General features: G+C 39.8%; 1 protein-coding gene across 1 annotated transcript in view; it reads left to right on the forward strand.

Annotated features, from left to right (window-relative positions):
* Window positions 1–5,001: 5,001 nt before the first annotated feature.
* The window catches only part of LOC140237984 (protein Wnt-2b-like), a 14,225-nt gene continuing 4,663 nt past the window's right edge, over window positions 5,002–14,563 (forward strand). The window contains 4 exon segments of the mRNA XM_072317916.1: window positions 5,002–5,296; window positions 12,561–12,841; window positions 13,474–13,513; window positions 13,516–13,571. Coding sequence (XP_072174017.1) covers window positions 5,002–5,296; window positions 12,561–12,841; window positions 13,474–13,513; window positions 13,516–13,571 — 672 coding nt within the window.

The following is a 14,563-nucleotide window of genomic DNA, read 5'->3' on the forward strand; positions in this document are numbered from 1 at the left end:
TCCTAAATTATAGCATTGGCCTATGGGAGTCTCACTCTCAACTAGTTTCCAATGTTGGCAGCCCTGTGAATATGAAATCAGTGTGTGGAAAGCATGTGAATACCGTGACGAGAGTTGTCCGATTATTTCAGGGTGATGTTTCCGATCATTAATACTATTATATACGCGCAGAATAAGATCTCCTGCGATTGACTTGCGCAAACTTTGCAAGTTTCCAGGTGGTTCGTGCATAGTGAGAAACACTGATATAAATCTGTACTTGAAACATGAATACAGGGATGGACTAAGCCTGTATATCTCTTGTCAAAAGTAAACAAGAGCCTCTTGAAAGATCCAAGACCAAGGAAAGTTTAGTGCCAAGTAATATTTCTGTTAGTCCCTTCAATCTCAGTCACACTGCGTAACATGAAAGCGCGCTCGTTCAGGTTTAACGTCAACAACAGCAACAACAACATGGAAACGATACCCATGCACTCACTGATACCCACTGAAATATATTCTGTTCTGGTCGTTCATGTCACGTACTAGCAAACATATTGAGGAGAAGAGCTGAAAAATAAACTAGCTCGGTCTTGAAGCGATAACGTTTTGCTTACTTCAGTTAGATTTCCCTCCTAGATGTTAATGGATTTCTCTGTGTGTGTGATCGGCTGTTATAGGTGATTATAATGTCCACGGAAGTTTGGGGGTTTGTGAATATTCCAAGGTTCATCTCCCTTCAATGATTAACTTAGCATATTATTACTCCCGCAAACCCGCAAACATACAGTCAGGCTCTCCCCAACATCGCGTCTTCCAGCTATAAGAGATGTACGATGCGTGGAATAGATAGCGTCCGACAATACTCAGTAGGCGAACCTACTATTGCGGCGAACCTCCGATGTGTCACCTATGTACACAAACGATCCTATGTCTCACATGAAAAAAAAAAATAACGAGTTATCTCATTCCTCGGCAAGTTTAAAGGTAGCACGTACGGCGTACTAGCAGATCAGTCTAGTTCACTTCGAATGAGTTCCTGCTTTAACAATTACACACACACCACAAAAAGAAGAAGACTGATGATGTATAACAGTTAAATCATGTAGCATTGTATTATCCAGGAACAAAATGATTAGTGTAAAAATTCATTTTATATGGTAATATATAATGAGAATACATCTGACTATGGGAACATGAATATTATGACTTGAATTGAAAAATAAATATTAAGCAGATTGCTTGAGCCTAAGTCCCCTCGAAATGACTGGACATTGATAATGAGGAGCATCACCTGTATCAGGGCAGGCGGAACGGGAGGGGGGGGGGGAGGCTTCGGCCCCCACTTTCTTTTTTTTTGGATAGTATACATACACTATGTAGTAATACATAGGTTCGAATTCACGAAGGTGATACAATTGAAACCATGATGTAAACCATGGACAAAGACCGTAGTTTTGTATGGGGTGCCAAGTGTCGCATGGTCTATTTTGTAACGAATTAGTCATTTTGTCGACGAAATGACTATTTCGTTAACGAAATGATCATTTTGTCCACGAAATGTTAACACAGCAATACCCCCGGGGTGGGGGTATTATTGGCAATGACGAGCGTTTTGCTGCCTCAACAAAACGACAAATGGAGGCTAATGATAAGAATCTTTATATTGTTCATACCACAAAATCAAAAAGCCAAACATTTCATGGAGGTTTTTGCATTGGTAGATAGGAGACTTCTTCGATGTTATTTAATTACATAACTGTCTTAGTTATGCCTGATGTCGATAAAACCTGTGTACCATTTTAACTAAATCTATGTTTTTGAACGTTCCCCTTGCAAGTAGTCCTTTGACTGTATTCTTGTGTGTTTGTATCAAATGTATGAAAATATATAAATTGGTCATTTATCGTTTCAGTACATCCATTTGTTCATAAGTTACGGAAATTTAGACCGCATTAATAATAACAACTAGGATCTATAGTTTTCTTTATAGCCTAAAATTGTTCGAGTTTTGGGATGATTCAGGCTATTTTGAACCTTCATTAAGACATACAAATATAAATTATGGATATACATTGTTCATGCTCATGGGTAGGTAAGTGTGAGTGAGTGTGTGTGTGTGTGTGTGTGTGTGTGTGTGTGTGTGTGACAGTGATAGTGTGTAAATGTTACGTGCACGTGTGAGCGACGATAGCGGGCCTCCTTGGGGAAGGAAAACAAATAGCTTGTCCACATGCAGTCTGGTCCAGGAAATCTATCACAATCTGTGGTCATTATATCCCGTCCCCCGAGCGATGTAATTTAAAGGGAGCTCTTGGAGCTATATAATCAAGGATGTTGCCCTTTTTTATTCTGTCTCTGTTGTCCTTGATTAATTAGTATTGGAGTGAGTTATGACTCAAACAAAGGACAGAATGAACAAAACAGATACAAACAAGAGGTTCGTTGACTTTATATTTGTCTTATGCTATAGCATTGAATGAGAATTGTAGTATAAAGTAAACGCATCAGATATTATAGTATAGTTTACTTGTGGATATCACCAGTGAGGAATATAGAAGTTGGTAGACAATGATTGTGCACGATGGAAATATGTCTTTCTTGACCTATTTGCCGGAGTAAGCAAAAATTACACACAAAATGATCCATAACGTTGTGTTTCTCGAATGAAATTGTTCCCCATCCCCCCCCCCTCCTTCGTCATGAAATAGACGCAATGCACACTATATAGTACGACGAGGATGACTGTGTGCCTTTGATGATCATTCTTTGATAAAGTGCTGGCAAGAGATAGGCATTGTGCGAGGGATGTGCATGTATATCCGTGCAGAAATAAACAATCGGGGATCTTGGAATAATATTTGTTACGTCGAGTAGACTGTACCAGAAGCCGCTATGATCTGGCTAGCGGAGTATATTATTAATAGGTCCTTGTTCAAACGATTGGGTACAGTCCATGGTCTTCTCTGTGCAAGTAGGCTATGTGTGATTATTTTCCTGCAAGATTTGCTACCTAAGAACAACTTCGGGAAGATGATAATGCTTACTGTGCGTAATACTTAGGAGTTATAGGGTGCATATGGGAAGATACAGAAGAGTAGGAAAATGTGTAAACGGAGAAAAAGGGGGGAAAGAATTAAGCTTTTGCATGCCAGGGACTTTGGACAGTGTGTAGAGTGCTATGGGATTTTCTGTGCAAATCGACACTTAAAGCACACAGGAGAGACGAGAACCGACTGCAATAAAGCTCATAGTGGCGGAGTATGTCATTCTGTAGCAGTGACTCCATCAAGGGACTTTCACATCGGGCTTGCGTGGAGTTGCCTAGCGTCGCGCAGCGACTCCGTCGAGCTTACGCTAACATACGCTGTGCCTACGTTGTCCTCCGTAACGATACGACGCGAAGGGATACGTGCGGTACGCGTAAAAAGTTAATTTTTTCTTTCCGCGTAAAGGACGTAGAAATACGCAGTTTATCCGCAAATCTCCGCGACACAACGCTAATGTATACGCTATTGCCTACGCAAAAGTACGCAACACGACGCTTCCGCACGCCAATGTCTACGCAATATTAAGCTACCCTGCACCAGTCCGATGAGAAATCATTTGAGGCTGGATCCAAGGACTTACTCAAACACTTTTCTTTTTTAATTTTTGCAATCGTTTGCTTCCTTCATTTCCCCCCATGATTACGCGACCTTTTATTTGTGCGAAGTTGGTACGCAACAGTACGCAATTGTCCGTTGTGAAGGCCCCTTTCATACCTCAGACATCCCTCGCCTCTCTTCCTCCACTTTCTCATAGGGGGAGGATTGGCCCTCCGGCGACGCTTTCTTCACGGCTCATTTCGGCTCGCCAAAATATGTAACCTTTGGGTATGGACGGGAATGTTGACACGGAACGACGCACCGTGAGACCCAAAATGAAAAACCTTCATTCCTTTATTTATATACAGGCGTAAATATGCATGGTATTGTGCGTTGCTACTGTTCCGACAATCTCTTCACTTTACAAGATTGAGTAAACGTCCAGTAATAATACACACAGACACAGATACACACAAAGACACGCACACACACACACACACACACACACACTATCTCCATCTGATATCTGCTTTCCCTCTATCCATTTATCGCAATACAGCTGTATCTCTAACATGCTGCGACACTATACATGTTAAAAAGTTTATAACAAAATCATTTCGTACTTGATATATTTATGAAATGATAAATGTGCCCCTGCATATCACAAACCAACAACGGTCGTTTTTGGCAGATTCTTAAAGAGCAAGCTTTAAAATGATGTAAAACTCAAATTAGATAGACTCTCTCAACCTGTCTAGATATTGGAAAGAAGACACACACTCTGAGAAAAGAGGCTCCAAAATGTAGAGTCTATTCAAGCACTTAATCTTACCAGGGAGGTCTTCCACCTCCCTGATCTTACCAAGCCGTGCTAGTTGTGCAATGAATGAACAACAAAAACAGGATGTAAAGCACATAGCAAAAAACAATGAAGGGATTATCAGATCAGCTGAAACTGAGCATGCTCTATCAACACATTCTGCCACTAACTAAATAATACTAACTTTTAGAGCAGTATAAGCACCATCTCTTCAAAAGAATGAGAGTTGAAAGTGAAGGGTGTGTAAAGGATGTTTAAGAATTGAAAAGAGGCATTCAAGACATACCTATAGTTACACTATTCTAACAAAAAATGTTCTAGGAAAACTGCTAAAACACTATTTTCATTCCTTTTATGATCCCACACTTTAAAATAATGTAGAATAAGTAGTGCTCCTTCAGAAAATATAGAAACTCGAGATTGACTCGCCTGTCCCTTTTCACGTATTTCGAGTCCTCCTATAAAATCAGGGCATGCGACTTTTTATTGGGTTTGTGATGCAAGGTCACATACATTTATGAGTAACATTTATGAGTAAACAGAAAAAAAACCCCGTAAAGATAAATGATAAGAATGCAAGTAACTTTGCGTTTCTGCAATGACAATTGCTGCAGAATGTTTTTCTTACACTACCTAACAAATTTGACGGAGTCAAACTGTATTTCGTTCATTTCGTTCAGGTTCATCAGTCATATCAGCTCCGTTGGGACCAAGATTCTGTGCAGCAACATCCCGGGACTGGTGAGCAAGCAGCGGGAATTGTGTCGGGACTACCCGGACATCATGCTAAGCATTGCCGTGGGCGCCACGCAGGGCGTGAATGAGTGCCAGTTCCAGTTTAAGAACAACAGGTGGAACTGCAGCACCCCCGATCGTGACACATCCGTTTATGGCAAATCCGTTTTGAAAAGTTAGTGATCTTACCGCTTGTTTTGGTTACTATTTACTACAGAAGTTATACTTTGAGTTGATTACAAATGCCAGGAATAAATATTGCCAATTCTATAAATGCTTCTTCTATATTATTGCAATAGTAATAATGAAATTGGCTGTAATAGTAGACACAAAGATTACAACAAGGTGGAAATACATTGAAAATAAGCAGAAGGAAAGTGTAAGTAACGTGTCTCTTCACTGACCACTTAATCCAATGTAAAAAGCACAATTCTGGCTCAACTGTCTTCCATGGCACCCACATTCACAATATTGAATATCACTTTCGTCATTTGAAAAGCTCAACGACTGTGAATACTGTTCGAATTCTGGCGATGTTACGCCCTTCTGCCATTCAATTGTCGAGTTTTATTTCAATTTCCTGCAGTAATTGGCGCAAATGTTCCCCAAGAATTAAAGAAAAAAAAACTGGTAATGGTTGAATATCGACTCCCACGCGCGAATTCAATAGAAAAAGTGCATCAGAAACGACTGAGGACATCAAGATGACTTCATTATTGTTTGCCAGACGAGACACAACAGAGTGGGTTCTAGACTATAAGCTGACACATTTCAATTATCTATCCTCATCTCATCACACTTCATTTTGTTCACCGTTTGTTAGAGTATATTGAAGTTAGGAGGGAAAGAAGGCCATAGCAAAATTTCGGAGGAGAGGAGACGAGATAGGGGGGGGGGGGAGGGAGGGGTGGAGCTGAGACCATGTAAGTGTCATTGTAATAAATGGTGTTTAAGCACACTTGACTCTTTGCCGCACAAAGATTTGGCGGCTGACCCAGGATGACGAAAATAACCGCTCGGTTTTTCTTCTCGTGCCGGAGAATGTTCCATTGACGGGGTTTGACAATAAGAACACTCGAGAAGGCACTCGAAAAAACAAAAACGCTGGCTTTACTCTGTTGTTGGTCAGTCTTCCTTAAAGGGACACACTGAAATGCCAAGTAGCCATGATAAACAGGAGTAATGATAGTTGTATGCATTACTAAAGAGGTGAAGCTATCATGGTCCTTGGATATGCTGTAATTTTTACAATTAACGATGAAGATGAAATGGTACATGAAATGATAAGTTTCGAAACATCTGCGGCACACATTTTATTATAGTTGGATTATCATAGGTATAGGAACAACTAATCTTAAATCTTTCTAAAATCAAGAAGGAACAATTACGACAGTTATCATCATACTTCTTCATCTTTGGGATGTTTCTCGTTGTTTTTCAATTCATGCTAATTATACTTCCATCCAACACAGGGTATACATATTATCAAAATATACATTTCACAAGTTGTATTGTTTTAACAGTTCGTAAGAAAATATCACAATGTATAAATTAAAAAAAATATGCACGCATGTACCAATGAATGTAAAATGAAAGAAATAATACATACTTCGTTTCACAAGTCAATATTAGGAAATTGGCATTTGTTTGGGTGATTAATCATGGACTTAAAGACACACATCCCTTTAAGAGTAAGAGAGAAGTGTACCAAGGCGAGACATGACATATAAAGGACATCTCAGCATGTGATCTAAATGACATCGATTGGCTAAAAGTTCTCCTTTATCATCGCATCAATGACACGTCAAACGGGATTTCTAAGTCGACTTAGATAACGCCATACTACTCACGTGGCAATAATTATTCTCTCTCTTTATCTTGCTTTCTCCCTCTGAAAGGGAAATAGATGTCCTGGAGTACATTCACTATCGATTTGCAATCCGTTAGAATTAAAGGTTAGAGAAAGGAAGGGGTGGGGTAACGCGCTTCAACTAATGTGCTGATCTTCTGCTCGCAATGAAAAAAAAAATAACACCAACATTATTGTACAAATAGATAATTCTTCTTCCCACGGAAAAGAAAGGTAGCGCACAATAATTGTAGGTAAAGAAATATCCAATACAGATTGATTCATGATTTGATAACGATTAATCCATGAATGTTAAACGAATTTTGACTCAAAGTCTTCTAGAGAGATTTTTTACATTCATGTTGATTTTTTTTGACAAACCTGATAGTGTGACAAAGGTATGATAACATCAACATTACAACAGAAATAAATATTAACATTATATGGTATGACAGATTTTCATCAGTTGTCCATATGTAAATATTTCGTTTAACTGCTCATATATATTTTAAAAACTATGTTGAAACTTAAGAAAACAGTGGGACTCGAATCTGCCATTTACTACGAATCCCACGGCTTCTTTTTTTCCCGTCATGCCAGTAAAAATAATATAGATCTGCAGTTACAGTCTTACAAATTAACTTACATTGTACATTTGTACGGAGGGAGATAACTGATTAAAATCTATCAGAGCACATATTTACCCCTCTGCCTTAATAATCTCTTACTTTCAATATCAACATTTATAAGAAACTTAATATGTCACGCCGTAAACTAACAAGTTGGTTAGTAGCCTACATGACTTGTTTTCATCGTTCCAAAGTTGCCTCAATATTATTGGCAACATATCTGACTACGTCCCGTCTCTTTGCTTGGTCCCGGACGCATTTCCTCGTGACTCCTTGATTCCGATCGATCCATTGACGAAGAGCAAAGGGTGCAGGAGCGAAACGCTTTCACGCTATTTACATAATAGCCCTTAATTTCATCCGACTGTATTGGAAGCAGGACACGACGATTCGTAATGACATCCCATGCGATATTTGAGGCCCCTCCTTAGCTCACATGTTCCTTTCTTCCAGGACCTCCCGAACAAACGTGTCTTCTGCCCCGCCGGGGTGGCGTATTGATCCGCTAATGCCCTGCCAGAAAGCGAATGCTGAATACAGTGGGAGGGGTTGGAGACAAGAGAAGAATCGTTCTCTTTCACAACCTACCGGAGGCTTTCCTCTAAAATCATTCACGCCTCGGTCACTGTTTGGCTCCCTTTTCCCCTCCTTTCGTCTTCATCACAGTTACTCGTCGTTGTCCGTATAACGTGTCGCTTTTCATGAGAGCACGCCTACTCAAACTCAAATTTCACGGGCCGATTGACGAACTCAAAGCCGCTAAATAAGTAGCCAACTTTAACCGGGGTAATTACAGCAGCTTCTGCAAAGCGGCTTTGCTAGATTTATGACTAACCGAATTTATCACAACGGTGGCAATTCCACAACGGACGCTTTTCGCTTCATACTCCTCACTATATTACGATTTGTTTAGTGTAATGTTTAGACGGATTGGGAAGAGCGAGATTGAGAAGGGGCAATCCAAACAACATAGGTCGACATATGCTTAATCTGGTTTAAATGTCGATATGTTTGCTGCAGAAACTCTTTGAAGTTTAACTTGTCTTAAAGTTATTGCATAGTAGCTTTCTCTCTCAATAAACTTTTCAAACCTTTCGACAACCAGCCAGAAGGGATATTTTTGCTGTTCAAAACAGTGACAGAAACAAAGGTAGTGACTGTTGCTTGAATATTCAATATGTTTATTTGTTTCTACAGAGAAAAACTGTCAACCATTAAGCCATCTCATGTTCATTAACCTCGACTCATTTCCATTGATCACCATATCGTAATCGCTGCAGAGATTGATACTACACCTGTCAACACTATTCACCTCCTTCATGTATCTTATTATTAACCATTCATCATCATTATCAGTGTCTGGATCATCACTGCTTTGACACAAATTAAAGGGATCGTTTATAGTTCTGGCTGAGCCTTAATTTCAGGTTTTTATCATTTTTTGGTAAGATAGTGAGAAACCTCTTATGAAAAAAAATATGAAAGAGCGTGTAATTCCAAGAGGGATTCAATGTTTATTCGATGAAAATTGGTTTTGAAATGGCCGAGATATCCAAAACAGAGCGATCCTAATAAAATGTGGGACCCACATTTTATTACGATCGTTTTGTTTTACTTTGTTTTTGAATGTTTCAGCTATTCCAATCCCGATTTTTATCAAATAAACTTCGAATTCCTCTTAAAATGGTATGTTCTGTACTATTTCATAAGTGTTTTCTCGGTATCTCGCAAAAAAGTTAAAGCCCAATTTTCATCTGCACCAATACTGTATCATCCCTTTAATAAGCGTGTGTTTATTAAGGATTCAACGTTTGATATAATTTGGGTATCTTTAAAAAAAGTATTGGTTATGGACGCTCTACACTGATATCGAGAAATACAACACACTTATGCTGCATATACTCAAAGCGTAGACATACATTGAAGAGTCATTTTTTCAGTACATTTTCCTCATTCATATTGTCAAAACAATAAATAAAATGTATACATAATCTAATATTATGAATCTGTTATAACATCTTATTTATGAGTATTGAGTTTCCAAATGCCCAATATCTTGTGAACTCCTGAAAAATGGCAGATTATTTACGTCCACTATACTCCTATCATCAGCGTACTTACATATTGATTTCTGCATAATTATGACTGTATGAGCAGTTCCGACTGCAGGGAACGAATAGAATCGACACAGACAGACAAACAGACAGACACGTTATATGTACAACACCATAATGGGAGAAAGCGAGAAGAGAGAGAGAAAAAAATAAGTAGACACTAGACACACAAACAGACAGACACAGATCGTCACACAGACCCTATAACACACGCGTTCTTGTAAAAATGCAACCGTGGCCCTGTGTAAAGAAACGCGAAGCAGCAAGTGATCAAAGAGCGCTCTCCATCAGTACTACTATGAGAGAATCGAACATGGCTAACATCTCGAGTCCATGATATTATTATCGGGGAGTCAAACATTTTTACCGCATTTCCTGTCTTCATTTCATTTTGACATCAATAACCTTGTGCTGTCGGCGCATTCAACTCATAGACACACATCTCTTGACTCTCAATGATCCTCCCCCTCCCACCCCCCTCCCTTAAAACCGTCTACTCTTACCCCCCATTCCCTCTTTCTCTCTCCTTTTCTTCATGCTCCCACCAGGGAGGTGTGAGAGGGTCTCTCTCACACCTCCCTGCTCCCACCGAAAATTTCACACCCTGTTGATACTGGCTTATGCCAGTCGCGGGACACTCTTTTTCATGCATGAGTCAGACTTCAAAAGGTGGGCAATTACTGTCTTAACTGATTTGTAGGAAAGGAAGACGAAGGTGGAAAAGACGAGAGTAAAGCGGGGCAACATTTCGCCTGAGGGGGACAAAAGTTGATCCTTTCTCTGAGTCTACCGACTCCGAGGGCTGAGAGGATGAAAGTGCCCACCCATGGAAGCCATCGGTTGCCATGACTACCGCAAACTCTCAGGAGTAATGAAAACACGGCGAGGGTGAAGGTATTATGGTGGAAGTGGAAAAGAGGAGAAGAAACAAAAGTATGGGATTGTCAAGCGATTAGAGAGAACGAGAAAATTTTCAAAAAGTGAAAAGTAGATCTGATATCGGAGCAACGTGTGGTCTTTCTCACCTTTGCGATTTGTCCGGAGACACATCAAAAGGTCAAAGCGATACAGGAAGATGCATTCCTGTTTGGAAAAAAAAAAAAAAAAAGATGTCAAGACATGAAGAAAGAAACGATTTTGTTGCAAGGGGGGATAAATTTTACGGAAACAGTTCACAAATGGAAGAGATCGCGATGAGATTATAAGGGAAATGGTGTACATACACTAAAAAGAGCGATTTTTTTTTTCTTGAAGCAAAGATTCTTTTTTATCTTTTTTTATCATTTTTTTTTTTAACTTGAGGGCGGTTTTCAGTTGAGAGAGGGTAAGATGTCCTCCTGTTGCCGTATCAAACAGTTTTTGGGCTGCGCTTTAGGAAAAACGAGATCTTTGAATCCTTTTTCGGGGGTCATCGATTGGAAAGAATTTGAACGCACTTCCTGCATAGTTTCCAGATTTATGAAAGCTGTATAATCATCAGTTTTATTATTTTTGTTTTCATTCTGCCAATATTTTGCAAACAAAATCTTTCCCTGTTGCTGCTAGTCACCAACAAAATAACAATAGAAAAGTTCACCTTCACGAAAACTTTAATGGAGTGTCTTTGAGTTATATGCGTATCGCACTTACACGCGCAAGCGCGCACTCACACGCACACACACACACACAACAACAACAACTACAAGAACAAGAACAATAATAATAACAACAACAACAACAACGGCAACACACACACACACACACAGCTCCTCCAATCTCTCTCCTCTCTCTCTGAGTGTGTGTGTCAAGTGCATGTTCCCAATGTAAGTGAATATCGGCAACATTATTTAAATTTATTTTGCGTCTCTCTTATTGCCGCAACTGAATGAAATGATTATCACCGTGTAGGACAGATAAATCCTAACACCTTCATTCACAGTCCTTTATTAATCTCTCCAAGACACTTAATGCTTGTGGTTTCGTATCAAACATTGTCCTTTCAGTATGTCGTTCATCCTGTCTGGAATTAATTTCCATCGTCCCCCCCCCCCCCCCCCCCCCCCGTTATACAAGCATGAAATGCTGGTGTTATGATATTCTATAATTATACTCTTTCAATATTGTCTTCGCGCAATCTCGGAAGGACAGGCCCAACTTCTTTTGCAAGTTCGTTTCCATTTCGATATTTTTATTCCTTCAGTCCATCCCTGCTGCTATACTCTCATTTTGCCTCCTCGTTCCAATGCGTTTTCATTCATGACTGAACATTAATCGACCGCGAATGACCTTCGTCAAACGCCCTCTCTAGTTCTGAAGTGGCAATCATCCGTTTATGTCGATCGATGCGACAATGAAAGTCGCCAAAGAGTTTCAATCCGATTACCAGCTCATTAAACAGTTACTTACGTCCTTGCATATTCAAGGGGGGGGGGGGGGGAGGAGGGGAGGGGAAGGGGTAAGTTTCTTTCTCCATAAAATACCCGTCCTCTCTCTCGCTCTTTCTCTTCCCGTCCCCTTTATATAAATATACCCATATAAATGCAGTGGCGAATCCAGGCGCACCAGTGGCGAGCCGGCTCTTTATTTTTATTTTTTTTTTGTTAAAACAAAAGAATAAAAAGAACAAAAATGGGGGGGGGGGCGCCCCTTTGATTTATAAAGGCGCCTACCTTTACGGAATTTCTGGATCCGCCCTGTGTATGGATCTATATCAATTTAGGTATATCTGTGAAAGACCTGTTTAATACACATGCACATACATCTATATAATCACACATGTAGGATGTGTGTTTGTGTATGTATCATCTTACTAAATGCCTTGTGATTTATTGTTTCTGTTCATTTTCTTCTCCGCATCTCTATCGATAGAGGGCAGCAGAGAAGCCGCCTTTGCATACGCCGTTTCCTCTGCCGGCGTTGTCCACGCCATCACGAGGTCGTGCAGCCGCGGAGAACTGCTGGACTGCGCATGCGATCCCACGAAGAGGGGCAAGGACAGCGACGAGCACGGGGTCTTTGACTGGGGCGGTTGCAGCGACAACGTCAAGTTCGCCATGGACTTCGCCCGTAAGTTCATCGACGCCCGTGAGAAGAAAGAGCTCGACGCACGAGCGATGATGAACCTTCATAATAACAAGGCGGGGAGACGGGTGAGTATAGACATATTCCATCTTTAAACAGCCTTTCAATGTGGGAGTCCCTTGAGTGGCAAATCAATTCAAGTACTGTATAATACAATGAAGTTAAGAGAATTTAAAGGTAAAGGATTTTACCCTAAATTTGAATGTAATGCAACCCCCCCCCCCCTGAAAAAAAGAATAAAATAAAAAACCACCCCCCCCCCCCCAAAAAAAAAACAAACAAACAACAAAACAAAACAACAAACTAATGCATTTCTACGTGTCACTTTTTGTCAAACAGTAATGTCGGCCAAAAGAAGGTCAGCTGGTTGGATGGGAGGGTGATGCCATCCTTTGACTTTCAATTAATTCTTGTTGTCATTATCATTATTTACGTATATGGATCACCACTGCCTTGTTAAAAAAAAAAGAAAGGAAAATAATGTGAAAGTTCCACAGAATTCTTCTTTATGAAATGTTCTCACGAATCTTTCACTGCTGTCTGTATGTCGTTTGCCCGTCGAAGTCGATTTGAACGTGGAACTCCCCCTTCCTCGGCCGTCTACAACCTTATCTTCTCAATCGCCAGTTCCTGCAGTTCTTCCTTCTACTAACAACTGTATCGTTATTATCATAATCTTATTGCTATTTGCCTTACGCAGTCAGTCCGTCGCATCATGAAGCTGGAGTGCAAGTGTCACGGGTCAGCGGTTCGTGTTCGCTGAGAACGTGCTGGCTGGCTATGATGGAATTCAGAAAGGTTAGTACAAAGGTCACAAACCTTGTGTGTCACAGCGAAATGTGATTACGGTCAAGGAATTCACCTGTGACGTGAAACCATAATTATGAAAACATCAAACTTTGATCAATCATTTTGATGATCAAAAGATCTCGTTTCATAGTGACGTTTTATGTACATTTAATATACAATTTCAATATGCATATCTTATACAAACTGATGTCAACATGCATGTATACATAATGTATTAAAAAAAATAAACGTTGATACATACATGTATACATACATGATATTGTAATATATATATATATATATATATATATATATTTTTATGTATGCTTGACTCATTATATTACGGCGTGTGGCTTGTGCATTGATATGATTAGCGACCATGAAAGCTGGTAGGTTGCTCATACTGAAGGGTTACAAAGAAAAGTGAATATAGTATTGGTGAATAAAGACCTATCAGCGATTCTGCGTCTACTCCTCCATTTCCTTGTCAGTGCCAAAAATACCTTTTCATTCATCACTGGCCGAGCTGTAGATTCTCAACTCAAGATAGAGTGTCACGATTTATCCAAATCCTCCTCTTTCATCGCTGAATTCTCCACTCGATGGCCTCTTTTCAAAATTTGTCAGAAAGAGGTTACCGTCCCTTTGTTTCCAAGGCAACACTGGATTTTTCTTTGAAAAATTCCACTGCCGTTTTACATATAACGTGCCAACAGACCTAAAGGAGCTGCTGAAGTAACTAGCTAGTGAAAGAGGGGATAGAGATATTTTGTGGATGAGGGAAGATCAAGGTCTAAATTGACGACATCGGTAAGGTAAAAAAGAAAACCAAGAAAGCCTTCCCCAATTTTGGTAAGAATCTAGAAGATGTGCACCTTTGAAAATGCTATTTAATCTACTCACAATGAAAGACTCCAATTTAATAGCGTCATCGATAGTAACGTCCCACCCACTATAGCTCAATAAAGAAATAGAAGACCATCAAAGTCAGCAAGTAACTA

This window comes from Diadema setosum, chromosome 2 (genome assembly GCF_964275005.1).
Source record: "Diadema setosum chromosome 2, eeDiaSeto1, whole genome shotgun sequence".
NCBI lineage: Eukaryota > Metazoa > Echinodermata > Echinoidea > Diadematoida > Diadematidae > Diadema > Diadema setosum.